Source organism: Pygocentrus nattereri, chromosome 3 (assembly GCF_015220715.1).
Source record: "Pygocentrus nattereri isolate fPygNat1 chromosome 3, fPygNat1.pri, whole genome shotgun sequence".
NCBI lineage: Eukaryota > Metazoa > Chordata > Actinopteri > Characiformes > Serrasalmidae > Pygocentrus > Pygocentrus nattereri.
The window spans coordinates 51,709,875-51,731,439 of record NC_051213.1 but is presented as its reverse complement, the minus strand read 5'-3'; the positions used below and the strand labels follow the sequence as shown (position 1 = coordinate 51,731,439).

At 40.2% G+C, this 21,565-nt stretch overlaps 1 protein-coding gene across 2 annotated transcripts; it reads left to right on the top strand.

Annotated features, from left to right (window-relative positions):
* Positions 1-388: 388 nt before the first annotated feature.
* LOC108414161 (ATP-dependent translocase ABCB1-like) lies at positions 389-18,246 on the top strand. 2 transcript variants are annotated; one of them, XM_037537332.1, is made up of 29 exons: positions 389-395; positions 1,639-1,716; positions 1,913-2,030; positions 2,621-2,684; positions 3,068-3,218; positions 3,433-3,514; positions 4,787-4,978; positions 5,897-6,068; positions 6,523-6,647; positions 6,788-6,965; positions 7,134-7,247; positions 7,382-7,492; positions 7,562-7,687; positions 7,847-8,050; positions 8,364-8,534; positions 10,046-10,207; positions 10,354-10,605; positions 10,796-10,945; positions 11,103-11,207; positions 11,301-11,378; positions 12,203-12,286; positions 14,185-14,388; positions 14,510-14,610; positions 14,732-14,872; positions 14,953-15,109; positions 15,228-15,425; positions 16,350-16,556; positions 16,894-17,040; positions 17,510-18,246. In XM_037537332.1, the coding sequence occupies exons 2-29, from the start codon at positions 1,665-1,667 to the stop codon at positions 17,705-17,707; spliced, it is 4,044 nt and encodes a 1,347-aa protein (XP_037393229.1). In that variant the 5' UTR covers positions 389-395; positions 1,639-1,664; the 3' UTR covers positions 17,708-18,246. The 2 variants fall into 2 exon arrangements, with proteins under 2 accessions (XP_037393229.1, XP_037393230.1); XM_037537333.1 differs by lacking the exon at positions 389-395 and adding an exon at positions 787-854.
* The last annotated feature ends 3,319 nt before the right edge of the window (positions 18,247-21,565 follow it).

The following is a 21,565-nucleotide window of genomic DNA, read 5'->3' as shown; positions in this document are numbered from 1 at the left end:
TACTTTAGCTCCGCCTTATAAATGGGCCATTTTGATCTGAATATAACACAAGGAAACTGTGTGTGTGAGTGAGAGCATTAATTTAAAAACAAACAAATTTGGAAGCAAATTTACTCCATTGTTTGTGTTGAAAAATCAGATAAATGTACCTAAGATGTATGTATCCTTAAATCAACCTGACAGGGATTATGTCACCATACAAGAAGATCAAGCATGCAGATTACTGTTTATCTACGTTACATCTTAACTTTTTTTTTTTTACCTGTGACTCTTGACACAGTGCTGGGGGTATGTCCTTCTAACTGCTCCCGTCATGTAGTCTATAAAGCATTACCTCCAGTAGGACAAAGACTTGTGAACTCCATGTTTCCTCCTTTTGCTACTTGTGATCATTGGTAAGTTTTTGTTGTTGTTGTTGTTGTTGTTGTTGCTTTCAAAATATTCATGGAATGATTGGGAAAATAAGTGTTTTTCAATATTTGTAATATTTCATGATTTATACATTTCAATGTTTGTTCCTGCTTCAACATTTGAAAGACATTTTAATACAAAATTTGGAAGCAAATTTTACTCCATTGTTTGTGTTGAAAAATCAGATAAATGTACCTAAGATGTATGTATCCTTAAATCAACCTGACAGGGATTATGTCACCATACAAGAAGATCAAGCATGCAGATTACTGTTTATCTACGTTACATCTTAACTTTTTTTTTTTTTTACCTGTGACTCTTGACACAGTGCTGGGGGTATGTCCTTCTAACTGCTTCCGTCATGTAGTCTATAAAGCATTACCTCCAGTAGGACAAAGACTTGTGAACTCCATGTTTCTTCCTTTTGCTACTTGTGATCATTGGTAAGTTTTTGTTGTTGTTGTTGTTGTTTTCAAAATATTCATGGAATGATTGGGAAAATAAGTGTTTTTCAATATTTGTAATATTTCATGATTTATACATTTCAATGTTCGTTCCTGCTTCAACATTTGAAAGACATTTTAATACAAAATTATTTGTGTGTGTGTGCATGTATATATATATATATATATATATATATATATATATATATATATATATATATATATATATAATGTATGTATGTATGTATGTATCTATGTATGTGTATGTATAACAATATACAACACATTCTCCACTTTCTCCACAATACATAGAACCGTTTAAGCATGTAAATGGTTTTTTCATGTGTTCATGTTAGAGCCGCTATCTTTACTTAACAAGAGTGTAATTAGCAAATTATCTGAATACGACCTCATGATTTATTTATGTTATGGATTCCATAAAATTCCATGCTACAACATTACTGCTTTACACTATGCTACTAATGTTCTTAAATTTCACACATTGACATCATGTGTTACTTGATAGAGAATGTCTAATTATCCCCGAGTGAGGTTCAGATAAAGTGCTATGATATAACATTGTTTATTTCACTGTGTTCGATTTGACCACATTTTCTAGTGCACTGCAGGAGTGTTTCTCCTCCTACATTTAATGTTTGTAAGGATCATCTCTGTTCAGAATGAACTGTAATGTAAATAAAAATAGGCTCCTCTATGGACTTAATGTGCAAATCTCTCAGATCTGGAAATTCTTACTCAGATAAATGCTGATTGTTTCTTCTAGAAACACCTAAACCCTACAGTGTCAACATGAGAGAAGAACTGAATGCAGCAGAAACTGAACAGCCACCTGCCCATCAGGGTATGTTTACTTTCAGTAATATCTGATCTGCATATGAATCATTATTACAAAACACATGTAATCTCTGCTGGTGCTCCGGTGGTTTGTCTGGTTTTAAATGCCTGCTCACTTAAAGGCAACAGTTAAAGAAACATGTCAGCCATGTAATGCAGGAGCGCCTGCAGGTTAAATAATCCCTCCTTTCACTTCCTCTCAGAGGTGATTCCTGTGGGCCACCTCAATCTGGCCTTCTCTCAGGATGAGAAACCTCAAGACAAGAAACCTGGCGATGACAAACCTGAGAAGAATCTTGATTCCAAGTCAAAGAACAAGAAGTAATTGATAATAATCTGATATTCTGCTTTCTACTGACTCTTCTTGGTCAGTGGTTCTCAGCCCTGGTCAGGAAGGCCCCTGTATCAGTTGAAGTGGGTCCGAAAACAGCTAAATAAAAAGCAGGAAAACAATAAAATGTGAAGACCTGAGATGAAAACAGTGGTGTAACTGCTGTGGGGGAAGGGGGCCCAGCTAGAGTTTTTTGCTCTAGGGTTAGAGAACGTTCTGAGAATATTACCTTTTTTTTTCTCCATAACACTATCTGTTACCTCAACAACATCGCCAAAACATCCTCAGAATATTGCAGTCAAAATATATGTATACCTCTAAAATCTTCAAGAAGTAATCTAATGCTAGTGGGTGGACTGGTGCTCATTATGAGAACATCAGCCTGTGAAACAGATTATGCTGTAATGTTGTTCTTTCAATATGTTTGTAGTAATTAATGCATCAGTTGTTAATTGTGGGTATAAAGACAAGTAACACCATGGGTTGAGAACCACTGAAGAATCACATAAAGGAAAGATAAAGCTACCTTTCTGCATTAAATAAGTTTTCATTAACCATTACCACTCTGTTGTTATTTAAGAAAGAAGAAAAAGAAGCCTAAAGAGGCCAAGGAGCTGGGGAAATCAGTCGGGCTTTTCCAGCTGGTAAGGCAGTGCTGCATATGTCTTGCATAATATGGCTGCAGGTGTCAGAGTTGTAAATCTGGCTTTCCTTGAAACTTTCATGTAGCTGATTTCATACTGAAAGTTACACTGAGCATAATTTCACGCAATTAGACAATTTGTTATTTTGACAAGCCAACAACCAGCAAGCCTAGCTAAATCATTCATTCACACGCCGACCCTTAAGTGTCAGCAAACACTGCAAAAACAATACATCTGTTGTGCATGGTTCATTCTCTGAGTTGGATGTGAAGGTCACTTTGAAAAGCAGGTTTTTTCACATAACACAGATAGTAGATGGCTTAGAATGTGAGCGCAGATCCTGGAAACCACAGTGTAGCACAACCTGTCTCTTCTGTCACCAGTTTCGTTACGCCACCTGTCCAGAGGTGTTCCTGATGCTGATTGCTCTTATGTGTGCTGCTCTTAATGGAGCTTCCCTGCCTCTCCTGTGCGTCGTGTTTGGGGAGATGACTGACAAATTTGTGCAAAGTGGACAACAATTCAATTTAACAGGTATGCATAAAGCTCCACATTGCACTCCCATTCATTTGTAGAACTGAGGTCCATTTACAGCACTGACTACATTCTTGACCTGTGTACATTCAATAAGATCTAATCAGCCTGCAGAAGCCTGCAAAGTTTACTGTTTCTAATGCAGGATCATGTAGATGTTCTGAACTTTCAGAAGTCTTTGGCTAGTTTTCAGGTTTTTGTTCTCCCTCTGAAGGAAACTTTACAGGAAACTTCACCGTGAGCTCCTCAGGCTGCGTGGCCATTCCTGGAGTTGACATTGAAGGAAAAATGACGATGTGAGTTACCCTCGGTCACACTCGATGTTTATTTCTTGAATGACCCAACATTTCCACTATATATATATATATATATATATATATATATATATATATATATATATTGGAAAATACCTTCAGTAGAGGAAATAAAAAAATTATATATATATATATATATATATATATTTTTTTTTTTATTATTATTTATTTCCTCTACTGCTGAAGTGCTTCCGACTGCAGACCCACAAGACCCAAAGATATTAGATCATTTAAAAATGATTTTAGATATTTACACAGATTTATGTTATGATCTATTGAATCCTCAGGCTTGTATTTTGTATTTTGCTTATATTTTTTGAGTGTTTTTTAAAGGTCTTTCTTCTTAGGTTGAAAGATTTTGATTTAATTGTTAAATAAGAAAAAATAAGAATTTTCACCACCGAAACACAAACTTTCATCTTTTTTCATATCTTTTTTTTTTTTTTAATGTAAAATATGATGATTTCTGTGTGAACAGCTGTTCAAAGCTGAGTTTCTGGTCTTGAATTGCGGAGTTTCTGAGCTCAGAATGACCTGAAAGGGTCACTGAAACAGTCACCACGGACACATTCGGTCCAGTTTGGTCCAGTTAGGATTGATCGAGGTGTCCAGTCATTAGTTTTAATAAAATAATTAAATAAGGTACATAATTAAGGTTTAGCGGTTTTTAGTCTAAAGTCTAAGATCAATTAAAAGTCAAAAACATGTTTTCAACTAGACAGATATCTATAGCATAACCTGCATAATGTGTACCATCTAAAGCTACATAGCCTGTATGCTAAGTTAGCAGCAAGCTAACAGGGAACATGATATCGCTAATAACATAAAGCATTTACTGCTATAAAGTCTTTTAAAAATAGTTTTGTATCTCATTGAGAATTCCCCCATTGTGGGATTAATAAAGGATTATTTTATCTTATCTTATATAAAAACAGAGCATAACATTTTGCTGCAAACAAATATTACAGTTCATTTTAATTACAGTGACTATGTGGCAAATCCGCAGCTGCTAAGTTTCAGCACATTTACATCTTAAATGTTTGTTTTTTTCACTGGAGTGCTATCATAAGACTTTTTGTTGGTTTTCTAGACATGGACTAAGCATAATCTTAGACTAAAGTTAAGAATGGAGAAATAACACTGGAAATTCCTTTCAGTCTAGGCTTAGACTTAATCTATCCTCCTAAACTGGCCATTTGTTTAACTTGAGAGTTGTCAAATAGTGATATATTTTCTTCTTCTTGTATTCCTAAGGAACTCTTATTACTTTGCTGGACTTGGGGCTGCAGTGTTGCTCTTTGGGACGTTCCAGGTCATGCTGTTCTTACTGACAGCCACCAGACAGACCAAACGGATCCGAGAGAAGTATTTCCATGCCATCCTCCACCAGCAGATGGCATGGTTCGACACACATCCCATCGGAGAACTCAACACTCGACTCACAGAGTAAGTTGATCAATAATGCCTGGAACAGTGTTTATTCCCACTGGACATCTTAAACTTTGGGAATTACTGGTCATTGGTCCATAAGGCTGTGTTTACACAGCAGATAAAAATTGCTCAAACATGATTTTCTCACCAAATCCAATTTTTCTTCGGCTGTTCACATCACCTTTTAAATGGCTGGGTTAGGGTTAATGATCTGTATGTGACAGTCTGAACAGCTCCTAAACCAATCTGTATGCACAAAACGTCATGTGGCAATGCATCCAGAGGTAAATAATCATGACAGTCAGCGAATGCCAGTCGCTCCCAGAGCTTCAATTTCATCTTTGCCAGCGTCACAGGAGTGATTATGAAGTTCCAGTGTTTGACAGCTGGACTTATCGCTCACACCATGCTAGAGTTCCCATAAAAACGGTGCGGTTTTTATCCACTTCTCTGGTTTGTGTGCTTGGACTCTTTAAACTGGTCTCTGGCGCTGCAGCCTCGGGCTCCTCCGGCCGTACTTAGTTGCTTCGGTCAACACCTCTTCAAACTCGGAGTGGCGATGAGTGTCTAATGAGTCTCTCTGTTTCAGTACAGAAACATCAGCCTGAATGTTTGAGCCTTGGCAGCATGAAATTATGATGAATGTCAAGTTAGATTGATGTAAAAGTCGCATGAATTCCAACCTGGCTGTTCAGACGGAGTCACATTGCTGCAGATCGGATACAGATTTGATTTCACTGCCACATGTGAAAGCATCTCAAATCAGAATTGAAAATGTCAGATTCAGTGTGTTTATCTGCTCTCACTGACACACAGACAAACATCTGTCACATTTGCGGAAAAATATTGGATTTGGTCCACTTTTACCTGCTGTGAGAACACAGCCTAACTGAATGACATTAATATGGCTTTTTCCCTTTTTGGTCCAAACAGTGACATTAACACAATCAACGATGGCCTGGGAGACAAGATCTGTATCTTTGTCCAGTTCTTCTGCAGATTTATCACTGGTATAATCATCGGATTCATCTATGGCTGGAAGCTAACGCTGGTCATTTTGTCAATCAGTCCACTGCTGGCAGGTTCAGCTGCAGCGTGGTCCAAAGTACGTACAGATGCCAATCTGAAGGTTTAATCCTCATAGAACTTAAGAGAAGCCATGTAATGGAATGTAATGGAAATATCAGAAATAAAATCTGGTGCTATTTGTAGTAATCCCTGCTTTTTGACTCAACTATTGATATAAATAATAAGCCACCTATATTCCACCCTTCCAAAAATCAGGAACTGGATTCAAGATCTGAATCTGAGGACTTCTGCTTTAATCTAAGATTAACTTGACAAATAAAAATATTATATATTAAACAATAGAATATTGACACTTGGGCCTCCATGTACTGATAACATTTTATGTACAAAATATCAGGATATTACACTGTAATGTTTTTTTTTTTCTCCCACCCTTACATGTTGCAGTATTCATTATGAATACCAGCAAATTTAGTCTTGCTACATAATCACTTCAATTAATCAAGTAAATATGAATTTTTTTTCAACAGATTCTTGCCAGTCTCACCAGTAAGGAGCTATCAGCCTATGCCAAAGCTGGAGCTGTGGCTGAGGAGATACTTGTGGCCATCAGGACTGTGGTGGCATTCAATGGGCAAAAGAAAGCTCTAGAAAAGTGAGCATTTGCTAGATACCCTTCCTTTGTCTGATGTCAGCATTAATAATGCATTTGTTCTTTGCTACTAGTTAATAATGGTACCCAGACTAGTTCAGTACATTCTAGATTTCAATCAGTAGTAACCAACTGTATCTCAGGTATGAAACCAATTTGGTGGAGGCAAAGAAATTTGGAGTGAAGAAAGCTGTTACCACAAATGTGTCTATGGGCTTAACGCAGTTCTTCATATTTGCTACATATGCTTTGGCATTTTGGTACGGCACAAAGCTCTCTGTGGATGAACCGGAGAACTACACCATTGGTAAAGTCCTCACTGTAAGTTTTCATTGTGAGACATTTTTACTTTTCTATTTGTTACTAAAGTAACCAAAATTGCAAAGAGTTGTCCATGTAATACTGTACATATCACTTCATCCATGATGTTTCTAATACATAAAACTATATAGTGTGTAAGAAGTTTATGAAAGCTGTTTTCTTCTTCAGGTCTTCTTCTCAGTGATGATTGGAGCATTCTCTTTGGGTCAGGGGGCTCCCAATCTGGAGAGTATCGCTAAGGCCCGCAGTGCTGCATATCCAATCTACAACACCATTGATATGGTATGACCATCTTTTGATGCCTCATCTTGTACTTAACTCTTGAATGATTATCTTTTGCATAATGATGGTATGGCCAAAATGCATTATCAGCAGTAACTGTTCACCAAGTTCAGTGATTTCTTTCTGTCTCTCAGCCCCGTCCCATTGACAGCAGCTCAAAGGAAGGCTACAAACCAGACAACATAAAAGGCAACATTGAATTCAAGAACATTTACTTTAGCTACCCCTCCAGAAAGAATGTGAAGGTAAATCATATGACAAGCATGGTTTGTTTACTGAAAATAAGCAGTATTTTTGATAATGTCTTTTTGAAGATTCTTCAGGGAATGAGCCTAAAAGTACCTCGTGGAAAGACGATCGCTCTGGTAGGGGCTAGCGGCTGTGGGAAGAGCACCACTATTCAGCTGCTGCAGAGGTTTTATGATCCAGATGCTGGGGAGGTAAGTATGAGGGTGTTGGGATACTATTGATTGAAGGTCTTTGTGAAAATTGTGCACTTTGTAATTGGGTCTGAATGGTTCAGCTTTCTGTTTGATGTTGGATGCGGGAACATTCGCAACAATTATAAAGCTGTAGGTTAAGATCATCTGTGCCTGCAGGTGACCCTGGATGGTCGAGATATCCGATCCCTGAATGTGCGATGGCTGAGGGAAAATATGGGCATTGTGAGCCAGGAGCCCGTGCTCTTTGGAACGACTATTGCTGAGAACATTCGCTATGGCCGTGGGGACGCCACTGACGAGGACATTGAACGGGCCGTGAGAGAGGCTAATGCCTATGAGTTCATCTCCAAACTACCAGATGTAAGAGGCTTGATGTTCTCCATGAGTTAAATATTCAGAAAGGCTTGGGATCATGTTACCTTAACTGACAAATGGAAAAATGATTCCATAGACTCTGTAGTTTGTGTAATACAGACTTTTGGTTTAACACAATATGAGCAAGAGCCAAATATCGTGACATTCAGGCAACAGGAAATGGCCTCAGACCTATGATGATGTAACCTTTCTTTTAGATTTCTGTAAATGAATGCCCCAGAACTTTTGTTTGAAATTAATTGTTCTGGGAATTTTATCTAAAAATCATATAAACATTTGACTTATTTTTCTGAGGCAGAAACTGAACACCATGGTGGGCGAACGGGGGGCACAGCTGAGTGGTGGGCAGAAGCAGAGGATTGCTATAGCTCGTGCTCTGATCAAGAACCCCAAAATCCTCCTGCTGGATGAAGCCACATCAGCCCTGGATACTCAGAGTGAATCCATTGTTCAGGCTGCTTTAGATAAGGTAAAATGACCCCAACTATTTCGTGACACACTGTTTAGACAGAAAGAGTTTTTTCACAGATCCCCCAAGACTGCATTTATCTTTCCTTTTTTGGCAATTCTGAGGTCGATGCTTTCTGCCAGGCTGACTGAATGTCATGAGGTTTTGGATCGTGCCTATGCACATGAAGTAAACAGGGTCCCCCAGTCAAACATTAAGTGAGCTGGTATGTCCCAATTGTGTAAAAATTATCTTTGAAAAGCACCTGAAAACCACTTATTTTAATAGTCTACAATGATGAAGAGCTAATATTTAGCCTTAGAACAACAGATCGAGAAAATCCTAACCCAATCTGCATTTTTTTTTTTACAATATGCCCCCACACTGATCATTTTCCTCTATACCTCATTTACCAAGAATCATATTAATTTTCTCTGGACCTCCATTTGAGTGTGATAAGCTTACTGCAGGAAAGTGTTCTGTGACTGTCACTACCTGTAGTGTTTGACCTGTTTGCAGTTTGATATAGAAGGGGAAGACATTCAATCTTAATAAAAGAATGCTATCTAATTTAGTTACCGATGCTTTTCATTCTGCAGAGGTTGCAAAGGAATGTTTTGCAGACCAACCCCCTGAGGTTTCTTTTAGTGGGTCCTGAAAGTATCAGGAACAATATTTGCTTCTTTGTTGTTGGACAGTGAAGTGAAACATTTTGTACTAGATGGACTGTTGCAGGAATATGGAGGCAAAGTCTATGACATGTTCCTGTCTATCAACCTCCTGTTTCAAAACACCATAAAGCCCCTAATGACTTTCTTTGACTCTAAAAGGAAAAATTCAGAGGAATCAAAACCGATGCAGTTGTTACACCTTGTTTGAGGTCACTGAAGACAAATCCTCATCCAAATCCATGTAGCAGTCTTTTATTGTTTAAATTTTATTGAACTGGACAGGGGGTGCTACATTTTTCCCTGCTTGATCAGTCTCGGTTTCAGGAAGAGCTTGCAGCTACTGAATTAGATCCAGAGTGTTCAGAGCATAAAAACACCAGAATATGCTGGACAGTATTCTAGGATTAGGGCTGGCTTTAGGGCATTGCAGCTTTAGGGTAATGATGGCTGCAGCTATTTCTGAGAAGTTTGGGACAAAACAGTACCAGTCTGCCATACCTTGAAACCTCTTTACCTCTTTGACTGAACTGTCTTGCACTGTGACTTCACTGGAATCAATACAAATTCACAAGGGATCAAGAGATCTCTCCGCAATGCCTACAAATAGGAATTGGTATCTAAGTCTTCAAAAGTCTTTGAAAGGTAATTAAATCAGCCTCATTAGCTTCTCCAAGGCACAGTCATTAAAGGAATGGGACACTGGACTGATCCACTAAAGCTGTAGTGTCTCTGAAACAATTCTGTCACACTTATAGATGGTGTACATTTAAACAGTTAATTCTCATTCATATCTTATTGCAGTTATTTTTATACTGACTACTAAAACCTTGATTAAGACTGATCCAGAGTGCTGTTTTCTAGGCGAGAGCAGGTCGCACTACCATAGTGATTGCTCACCGGCTGTCCACCATCCGCTCTGCTGATGTGATTGCTGGTTTCAAAGATGGTCAAGTGGTGGAGCAGGGCACTCACAGAGAACTTATGAACAAGAAAGGAGTCTACTACTCTCTCGTCATGCAGCAGGTATTTAGCAGTTATCCTACAACAGTCTGACGAGGCAGAATCAAGGGCATAACGGGTTGTTAGATGAAAGACATATGGGGAACTTCGGAGTGGCATCTTCATTGTTGTCTCAAAAATGCAATTTCCTATTCAACTTTGATCCACAGACTAGTGGGAGACCAGGTGATGATGAAGAGGAAGACAATGATGAAAATGTGTCAGAAGGGGAAACAAGCCAGGAATCATCTGACAGTGAGATCCCTGATGACCTGGTGGAGGTAAAAATTGAAAATGGAGGCTTTGAGAGAAGTTCAATAAGACATAGCATGAATCTTCAAAGGAAATCATCGAAAAGGAAGTCAGCAAAGAAGAAGAAGTCAAAGAAGTCAAAGAAGTCCAATCCTGCAAAAGAAAAGGAGGTACACAAGTTCATTTTTCACAGACAGTGGTACACAGACAGAAAGTCATACACAGACAGTCATGACAATAAATGTATGAAATAAAGAAAGACAACACTGCATCCAATCACACAACATTACGAGCAACCATAAAATGTTGTTGTTTTAATTCTTTAACCTTAGTCTTCAATCTTGACTGTTTCTCTATTAGAAAGAAGAAAAAGTTCCTGAAGTCCCTTTTAGCAGGATCATGGCTCTGAACAAGACAGAGTGGCCCTTTGTGATGATGGGAACGGTTGCCAGTTTTGTAGGAGGAGGTGTCTACCCCTGTGTGGGCATCCTCTTTGCCAAAATCATTGGTGTGAGTAGTTTTCTTTTGTGTTTGCCAGTTGACAGATTAATAATTCCTGTGTGAGTGTGTGATGATTCTAGGCTGGTCCGTATGCCATGTACTGCATAAGAACACATAGAAACGATTTCATAGGCATCTGTGAAAACAGAACTTGTTTTGTATGAAGGTGTTTGCTGAGATTGACCCTGAAGTGAAGCGCCAGAAGACTCTGCTGTTCTCTCTTCTCTTCCTGCTTGTTGGTGCTGTTGCATTTATTACATATTTCTTTCAGGTATATCAGCCTAAACATGAACTCACATTATCTCTTCATATTTAATATTAGGCTCTGTAAGTAATAATTTTGTGATGTTCTCACCTTCTCTAGGGCTATATGTTTGGCAAGTCTGGAGAAATTCTGACCATGAGGCTGAGAAGTCAGGCTTTCAAAGCCATTCTAAGACAAGTATGGCAACACTTTCCCATCCAGTTATATTAAATCCATGGTTGTTCAATAATTAATCTCAGTTACATTCAGAGTCAATATAGGCTTTTTTTCACTGCAGAAAGTACAGGACCATTTGGCACTCAATAACTGGAACTAGGCTTTTTTCCATTGGCCATTGCTCCAGGACCAATGGGTCCAGTTTTTGATACTTGATCAAGTTTGGTATGAAAATGATTGAACTGCACTCAAGGGTATTCTTTTTACACTCAATGAGAAAACAAACACTTTAAATCATATTTGTGAGTGCAAAATATTGCAGTATATTATTACATGTCAGGCAATAAGTTATTCTAACCGTCAAGCCCAGTAGCCAAATATAAAGAGGCATAAAATAACCAAATAATATTGGCTTTTTTTGGTAGGTTCAGCTGTCTTAACGGCTGGAAAATTAACCTTACTGCAAACTCCCCAGGTTCCTGTTTGGGTTGGTTCTTATTTTTGTGCAGTAGAAAAACCCCTGAATGCACCAAAACGTGACCTAGAATGGACTGCTTACTGACAATCAATATGTTTAAAGTTATAACTTTATAAAGAGTTCACAAAATTCTTTCTACCTGTTTTTTTTTTTAGCTAATGCTGATGTTATGATCATTTTGCAGTTCCATTCAAAGTCATTACTATGACTATTCTAGTGTCTTTCAAGCATTTGGAAAATTAACTAGAACTACAACTAGAACTTTTTGGGTCAGTTCTTGGTTTTAAATGTACATTGGTAAAAATGCTATAAATGTGTAGAACACCTGTTTTATATTGATGACTCAAAAAGTTTTTTCTCCTTGTAGGATATTGGCTGGTTTGATGACCACAACAATGCAGTAGGAGTCCTGACCACTAAATTAGCTACAGATGCATCATTAGTTAAAGGAGTGAGTAGAATAAGTCAAGTCCAGTCAGCTTTATTGTCAGTACTTCAATATGTACAGGACATACAGTGTACTGAAATTTCATTAGTCTTAGACCCCATGGTGTAGCAATAACATTAAATAGCTGGTAAATAGGAAAAGTGTGGATTTAAATAGACACAAAAAATCATAAAAAATAAACATTAATTGTAGAAACATAGAATAATAAAAAAATCATGTATATATAAGAGTATAAACAGTTGTGCAGTTAGACTGAACTTTCAGTTCAGTACAGTCCCTCAGCACATGACAGGATATGTTGCCAGGGCCAGGAGCTTTCCAAGCGCTGAACCTGCTGAATGATCTCTTCACACTGACTGGGCACAGCGTCAGCACCTTGTCTCCAGGAGGGGGTGAGATCTTCTGTGCAGGCATGTTGTTGTCTGCCTCAAACCAGGTGAAGAAGTTGTTAAGCTCATTCAGCAGAGAGGTGGAGCTGTCACAGGTCTGCGGTGGGGGTTTGTAGTCTGTGATGGTCTGTATCCCCTGCCACAGGCTCTGTGTATCTCTGCTGTCACTGCAGTGATGGGCTATCCACCCAGAGTACTGCCTCTTTGCCTTTCTGATGCTGTGGGACAGGTTGGTCCCTCAGGCACACCTCGTCTCCTACTGAGAAGGCAGCATTCCTCCTCTGTCAGCAATGGCTTCTGATTGGCACGAATCGTGAGTCTTGAGAACAGTTACATCCTCAATGCACTTGGAGATGTAGCCAGTGACTGTGTCAGCATACTCCTAGAGATCTGTGGTGATGTTGTAGGTCACCACCTGTTTAAATACATTCCAGTCTGTGGTGTTAAACAGTTTTGAAGTGTCTCTGAAGACCCTTCTGGCCACACTCGTACCTGCTTCCGAACTGGTTTGGTGACTTTAACCAGTGGTCTGTATGCTGGCATTAGCATAACAGTGATGTGGTCAGAGGCACCAAGATGGGGGGAGGGAAATGGCCTTGTAGGCTTTTTTCTGGGTGGTGTACACATGGTCCAGTGTGTTTTTCCCCGTGTGGGAAAGTCTTTGTTGATGTATTTTTGGAAACACATTCTTTGGGTCAACATGATTGAACTCTCCAGCCAAGGTGAAAAAAAACATCAGGGTGGGCTGTCTGCTGCTCACTGATGTGTTGATACAGCTCATTCAATGCATCACTCCTATTGCTATTGAAGCTCAGAGGGATATGAACAGCGTCAAATATAACAGCAGTAAATTTTCTTAGAAGCTGAATGGCATGGTCTGTGACATTCTTACTGAGCCATGTTGCCGTAAACAAAAATACACAACAGTCTCTCACGGACTTCTGGGTTGTGCGTAGCAGGTGTATGTACACTCTGGGCGATGTGCAGGAGTGGGGGGTGGTGTTGGTGCTGGACTCCTAAGCAAACTGCAGACTCATAGCTCTTCTTTGTGCTGAGAGTTTAACTCTAAAAATGAGGTTCTGCCAATGTCGTGCAGGAACTCACGGCTGTCTGTGCACTTCAAGACAGGTAAACGCGATAAAGACATACATAAACCCTGAGACTGGCAGTTAAAAAAACACACGCCGCCATCTTGCATGAACAATGATTCTCACAGAGATCAGACTCAATTATAAAACCTTTTTCCATCCAACTTAAAGCAGCATCTTCTTTATGTTTGTTCTACTTTGGAAGGCTTGAATGATTTATTGAAGGCTGTATTGGCATCTATTCATAAATTAGTACTGAATAGAAAACCATGGTCATATTTACTTGGCTTTACACTATTTGTTTGGTTAACATTCAGTTGTTTAAGAACTGAGTTTTATTTTTACAGATTTATTGTTTAGTCAGGTTCTGAATCCAAATAAACAAATACATTCTCTCACTCACATTTTTTTTCTTTGCTTTCAGGCAGCAGGTTCTAGACTGGGTTTGGCCACTGGCACTGTTTGTGCTCTGGTTATTGCTGTGGTAGTAGCCTTCTGTTTTTGCTGGCAGCTCACACTTCTCATCCTTGCTTGCGTTCCCTTCCTCACTGGAGCCAATTTTATCCAAATGAGAGCAATGTCAGGTCATGCATCAAAAGACCAGAGTGCACTGGAAGCATCAGGCAAGGTGGGAAGACTTTTCAGTGTTTAATTGGTTTCATAAAGTAAATGAATGTAAAAGTAGATTCTGAATGCCATCTCAAATTAGAACTCCACTGTACAGCACACCAATTTCCAATTTTCCACAGATATCCACAGAAACTGTTGAGAACTTCAAGACTGTTGTTGCATTGACGAAAGAAGATATCTTCCTCTGCATGTTCAATGACAGTCTCAGTAAACCATATAGGTAAACCTTTTCGAGACTCATTTTCTTAGTGTATATGCTTAGTTTGAGCTACCACATTCATTTGGACAATATTTGTTCATTCTAAATAGTAGATCTTAGTAATTCTGTTATGAACTTTCAGGTCTGCCTTATGTAAAGCACCAATTTATGGAGTCACCTTTGCTCTTGCTCAAGCAACTCCTTTTTTCGTCAATGCTTCAGTCTTCCGCTTCGGAGCCTGGCTGATTGCCCACTGCTACACTGAATATGAAAATGTTTACCTGTAAGCACAGTTTATAATCTACATCAAGTCAGCTAAGTTGGATTTTAAGCACAACACTGAAGCCCTGTTTCTCCCATCAGGGTGTTTTCTGTAATCGTCTTTGCTGCCATGAGCATTGGTCAGTCCTCATCATTTGCCCCAGACTTCGCCAAAGCCAAAGCAGCAGCTGGGAGGATTTTAGACTTGCTTGAGAAAACGCCTGAGATTGACATCTACAACGAGGGAGGAGACAAACCTGTAAGGAGTGGACTTTTTTGGCTTGGTCTCAATTCGGGACCCAAAACTTATTATATTCCATGTTAAAATATTTAATTAGATCATTCCTGTAGGTTATGTTGCTCCTGTTCCTCTTTAGATGAGCTTTAAGGGAGACATAGAATTCCACGACGTGCATTTCTCCTACCCAGCACGGCAGAATGTGAAGATTCTGCAGGGCCTAAACGTGTCTGTGGCCCAAGGACAGACCCTGGCTCTGGTGGGAAGCAGCGGCTGTGGGAAGAGCACCTCCATCCAGTTGCTAGAACGCTTCTACAACCCTGCTAGTGGCCAAGTGGTGAGTTTAGAATCCAGAATAGAAATTAGTGTTCCTCTGATTCACTGACTTAGTCTCCATGAATAAACTTTGTCATTGCACATTGTACTCAATGAAATTGAAGTACAAACCCCCCGCTCTCGAAGAAAAAGAAAAAACAGAAAACGAAAAAATAAAATAAGATGAAATAATTTTATACTATACAAATATACACTCAACAAAATGTAAACAAAAAAAAAAACAATTGCACATGACTCATCAAATTTAGAATTTTCCAGTTATGAATTTCACTGGCCCATTGAAATGAACTGTTAATTGTACAGTATGACATTGTACCAAAACCCAATCAGTCACATGTTTTATTAAACAGATCAGTCACATGTTTGTGTTTAACAGAGCTGTCGCCCTGTTGTAAAAACTGTCTTTTAGTCTGTTTGTCCTTGTTTTCATTTGTCTGTAACGTCTGCCAGATGGCATCAGTTCAAAACATTCGGTATCCTGGGTATGTGCTGTCTTTTTTAACCCTGATTGCCCTTCTGAGACAGCGGTTACTGTAGAGTTCCTTAAGGGATGGTATGGGATGTCCAACGACTTTTTTGGGCGGTGGTGTTGACCCTTTGTAAGTCCTTTTTGTGTGCCATGGTGCAACTGGAGCACCACACAGAGATACAATAATTCAGCACACTCTCCACGGAGCAGCGGTAGAAAACAGTCAGCAGTTCCTTCTTAAGATTTAGCCTCCTGAGGATATTTAGGAAGTGGAGATGTTGCTGTGCCCTTTTCATGACTGCTGAAGTGTTGGAACCTCCAGATCCCGTCTGTCAGCTTATAAAGGTTTAACACACTACTAGTTTCAAATTGGTGTATTCATATCTAGCAGGAAGTCATTATGATATTTCTGATTTTAGCATGCTAGCTGTGTTGGTCACTGCTTGTCTCTCTCAGTTTGCAGATGGGACAGACACTCGGACGCTCAATCTTGCGTGGCTGCGCTCTCAGCTGGGCCTGGTCTCTCAGGAGCCCATTCTGTTTGACTGTACCATTGCTGAGAACATCCAGTATGGAGACAACAGTCGTGTGGTCAGTCAGGAAGAGATTGTGGAGGCTGCTAAAAATGCCAATATCCATGACTTTATTCTTGGCCTGCCAGAGGTACATAGCTTCATCATTTTATCTTTTTATTATATATCTTTTTATACATATTTATGTCAAATTAAATTCTGAATGTTTCTGCTAGAGATGCACAATATATCTGCAGGCAATATATTGTTCAAAGATAATTTATTATTATTATTATTATTATTTTATTTTTATTATTGGTCTAATTAGATTTACAGCCAAACTTGCATCCCATTTTTGTACACATATACACTCTGATGCTATAAATAAAAAACATCAACAAATCGTAATAAAGACTTTCTTAACATGAATCTAATCTAGTTAATAATATGTAAATAAAAATTGGTATTGTTTTTTTTTTTTTTTCCAGAAATATAACACACGTGTGGGAGATAAAGGCACTCAGTTGTCTGGAGGGCAGAAACAGAGGATAGCCATCGCTCGAGCTCTGGTCCGCAAACCCAGAGTGCTGTTGCTGGATGAAGCCACTTCAGCTCTGGACACGGAGAGTGAGAAGGTCAGTGAGAGGCTCACGGTTAGCTTTAGCATATTGAAAAAGTGTACATGTTAAAAACATGACTAAAATTAAGGGATTTGCAGCACAAGGACTAGCTGTAAACAAGCGTGGACCAGCATGGAGTGTAGGCTGTGCTTTGCTGTTTTTTCAGGTTGGCCCAAGTTTCTGTAGCACAACTGAAGCTACTGTAAGGGATCTGCTAATTTACTAGTTAGCTAGCTAAGTTAATGTTATAACCCACACTACTCACTACGATGACACTAGCTGACATGAATGACATTTGCTAATATCACTAAATAATGTTGCTAGCTAAGATAAACTGAGTTGAATGGTTTTTACCCAGCGTTCTGTAAAGGTTTTCCAGCCTCATACGAGTAGCCATGACATTGTGGGTGGATCATGGAGACGTTACTCAGCATTTTGTTGAAAAGAGTGCTGATACACGTGTCCTGCCTTCATTGTGCTGCAGATTGTGCAGAAAGCTCTGGACGACGCCCGCCAGGGACGAACCTGCATCGTCATCGCCCATCGCTTGACCACCATCCAGAATGCTGACATCATTGCAGTCATTCAGAACGGCCAGGTGGCAGAGCAGGGCACGCACAGCGAGCTAATGGCCAAACAGGGGGCATATTACGCCCTGGTCAACGCACAGGTCGCTCACTAACACGTTTAATTGTGAAAGTGAGGTTGTCTGTACAGTTGTACAGCAGAATGCTGCCATTCACAGCTCTCCATATGGACTATAAGTAACTATGCTACTCTATCTTGTCTGTCGTGTTTCAGCTGCATATCACTTGCACTTCTTGGCACTTGGTCACCAAATGACAGATGCAGTTCAAGTTACTGTAGAAAAAGATGTATAATTACTGCAGTTGTTTTTTATATATGACTCTTATATACTTTAGAATATGCTTTAGTTTCAAAGTGAAGCGTAACATTCACTTGAAGAAAAGTCCAAATTGTCTTATTTCACAATTTCTAAAATGTCTGTTTGGTACAGAAGCTGGCTGATCTGTTTCCATTTCTACATGGGATTTATACTGGGACTCTCATGTCACTCCTGAGAAATTAATTATAGGACTGTAATTACAGTTGTACAGTAAAATACTCTTGCCATATATTGTAAATACAAGCCAATTTTATCTTTTTTAAGAACTATTTTGCTGTTTCCACTTGTACATGTTGTAGAAGATCATTATTTGATTTTATCACCAATTAAATATCATATTTTATATTTATTCTACATGCTTGTGTGGTGTTAGTTACTGTAGGAAAAAACATGAGGTTAATTTGTGTTCTTTATAATTACACATATAGCCAGGGATCTATTTTCTACACTGTACAGGACTTCATGCTAATTCTGCCCTTTAGAAAATTTACAGTAAATTACTGGCTACTAGTTGTGAACCAGCCATTAGGGGTGTACTTTGTGTACTTCTGGTGCCGGTCCCAAGCCCAGATAAATGGTGAGGGTTGCGTCAGGAAGGGCATCCGGCATAAAACTTGTGCCAAAACTATCATGCGGATCACAAATATGATGCCATACCGGATCGGTCGAGGCCTGGGTTAACAACGACCGCCTCCGGTGCTGTTGACCAGCAGGGTGCCAGTGGAAATTGGACTACTGTAGGTCGAAGACCATCAAAGAGGAGAGGAGGAAGGCGGGTTAGAAGGCAGCAAGAGAGAAAGAAAGGCAGGAGTGTGGAGGTTAGAGTAGGAACACTGAACATAGGGAACATAGGGGCAGAGAGCTTGTAGACATGATGGAGAGAAGGAAGGGAGATATTCTGTGTGTCCAGGAGACCAGATGGAAAGGAAGCAAGGCCAGGAACATTGGAGGTGGATTCAAACTGTTCTATCATGGTGTAGAGAGGAAGAGAAATGGAGTAGGGATAATCCTAAAGGAGCAGCTTAGGAAAAGTGTTCTGGATGTAAAGAGAGTGTCAGACAGGATCATGAGCCTGAAGTTGGAGGTTGATGGTGTAATTTTGAATGTGGTCAGTTCATATGCACCACAGGTTGGTTGTCAGTTAGAGGAGAAAGAGGAATTTTGGAGTAAGATGGATGAAGTGGTAGATGGTGTCCCTAGAGAGGAGAGATTGGTGATTGGTGCAGACTTCAATGGACATGTTGGTGAAGGGAACAGAGGGGATGAAGAGGTGCTGGGTATGTATGGTGTGAAAGACAGAAATGCAGAAGGTCAGATGGTTGTAGATTTTGCAGAGAGAATGGAAATGGCTGTGGTGAACACGTATTTTCAGAAGAGGGAAGAACACAGGGTGACATACAAGAGTGGAGGGAGGTGCACACAGGTGGATTATATCCTTAGCAGGAGATGCCACCTAAAGGAGATTGGAGATTGTAAAGTGATGCCAGGGGAAAGTGTAGCAAGGCAGCATAGGGTGGTTGTCTGTAGAATGAGATTAGAAACAAAGAAGAGGAAGATTGCAAAAAATTGCAACAGGCCCTTGGGGGCAGTGAGGAGCTACCTGAGGACGGGGAAACTACAGCTAAGGTGGTGAGAGAAACTGGCAAGAATGTGTTGGGTGTTTCGTCTGGTCAGACGAAAGAAGACAAGGAAAGTTGGTGGTGGAATGAAGAAGTCCAGGAGAGTATTCAGAAGAAGAAGGCAGCTAAGAAAAAGTGGGATAACCAGAGAGATGGAGGAAGTAGGCAGGAGTACTGTGAGGCTGGTCGCATAGCGAAAAGAATGGTGACAAAGGCAAAGGCTCAGGCCTATGATGAGCTGTATGAGAGGCTGGACAGTAAAGAAGGAGTAAAGGACTTGTATCTCTTGGCTAAACAGAGAGATAGAGCTGGAAAGGATGCACAGCAGGTTACACTGATAAAGGATAGAGAGGGAAATGTACTAGTGAGTGAACAGAGAGTGGTGAGTAGATGGAAGGAGTACTTTGAAGAACTAATGAATGAGGAAAACAAGAAAGAAAGGAGGACAACGGGGGGAGAGATAGTGGATCAGGAAGTGCAGAGAATTGGTAAGGTGGACGTGAGGGCAGCTTTAAAAAGGATGAAGAATGGAAAGGCAGTTGGTCCAGATGACATACCTGTGGAGGTATGGAGATGTTTAGGAGAGAAGGCAGTGGACTTTTTAACCAGGTTGTTTAACAAACTCCTGGAGAGTGAGAGGATGCCTGATGAGTGGAGAAGCAGTGTACTGGTCCCCATTTTTAAGAACAAGGGTGATGTGCAGAGCTGCATTAACTACAGAGGTATAAAGTTGATGAGCCACACCATGAAGGTATGGGAAAGAGTTGTTGAAGCAAGGCTAAGGCGAGAGGTCCAGATCAGTGAGCAGCAGTTTGGTTTCATGCCCAGAAAGAGGACCACAGATGCAATTTTTGCGTTGAGAGTGTTGGTAGAGAAGTACAGAGAAGGCCAGAAGGAACTGCATTGTGTCTTTGTGGATCTAGAGAAGGCAGATGATAGGGTGCCAAGACAGGAACTGTGGTACTGTATGAGGAAGTCAGGTGTAGCTGAAAAGTATGTTAGGGTGGTGCAGGACATGTATGAGGATAGTGAGACAGTGGTGAGGTGTGCAGCTGGAGTGACAAATGGTTTCAATGTGAAGGTGGGGTTACATTAGGGATCAGCTTTGAGCCCCTTCTTGTTTGCAATGGTGATGGACAGGTTGACAGATTAGGTCAGGCAGGAGGCTCCATGGATCATGATGTTTGCAGATGACATTGTAATCTGTGGTGAGAGTAGAGAGCAGGTGGAAGAGAATCTGGAGAGGTGGAGGTTTGCACTGGAGAGGAGAGGAATGAAGGTCAGTAGAGACAAGACGGAATACATGTGTGTGAATGAGAGGGAGGCAGGTGGAAAGGTGAAGATGCAAGGAGTAGAGGTCGTAAAGGTGGATGACTTCAAATATCTTGGGTCAACCATCCAGAGCAATGGACAGTGTAGAAAAGAGGTGAAGAAGAGGGTGCAGGCAGGGTGGAGTGGGTGTAGACGGGTGTCAGGGCTGATGTGTGACAGAAGGATAGCAGCAAGAGTGAAAGGGAAGGTCTACAAGACAGCAGTGCGTCCTGCTATGATGTCTGGTTTGGAGACTGTGGCTCTGTCTAAAAGACAGGAGGCTGAGCTGGAGATGAAGATGCTGAGATTTTCGTTGGGAGTGACAAGGATGGACAAGATTAGAAATGAGCAGATCAGAGGGACAGTGAAGGTGGAGCAGTTTGGAGATCAAGCCAGAGAGGCCAGGTTGAGATGGTTTGGACATGTGTTGAGGAGGAATAGTGGATATATTGGTCAAAGAATGTTGGAGATGGAGTTGCCGGGTAGAAGGAGAAGAGGTAGACCTCAGAGAAGGTTTATGGATGTAGTGAAGATGGACATGGAGATGGTTGGTGTGAAAGTAGAAGAGGCAGTGGATAGGGCAAGATGGAGGCAGATGATCCGCTGTGGCGACCCCTAAAGGGAGCAGCCAAAAGAAGAAGAAGACTGGCTACTAGTTGTATTACTTTTAAAGTAATTTCCTGCACTGTGTTGACAGTAAATA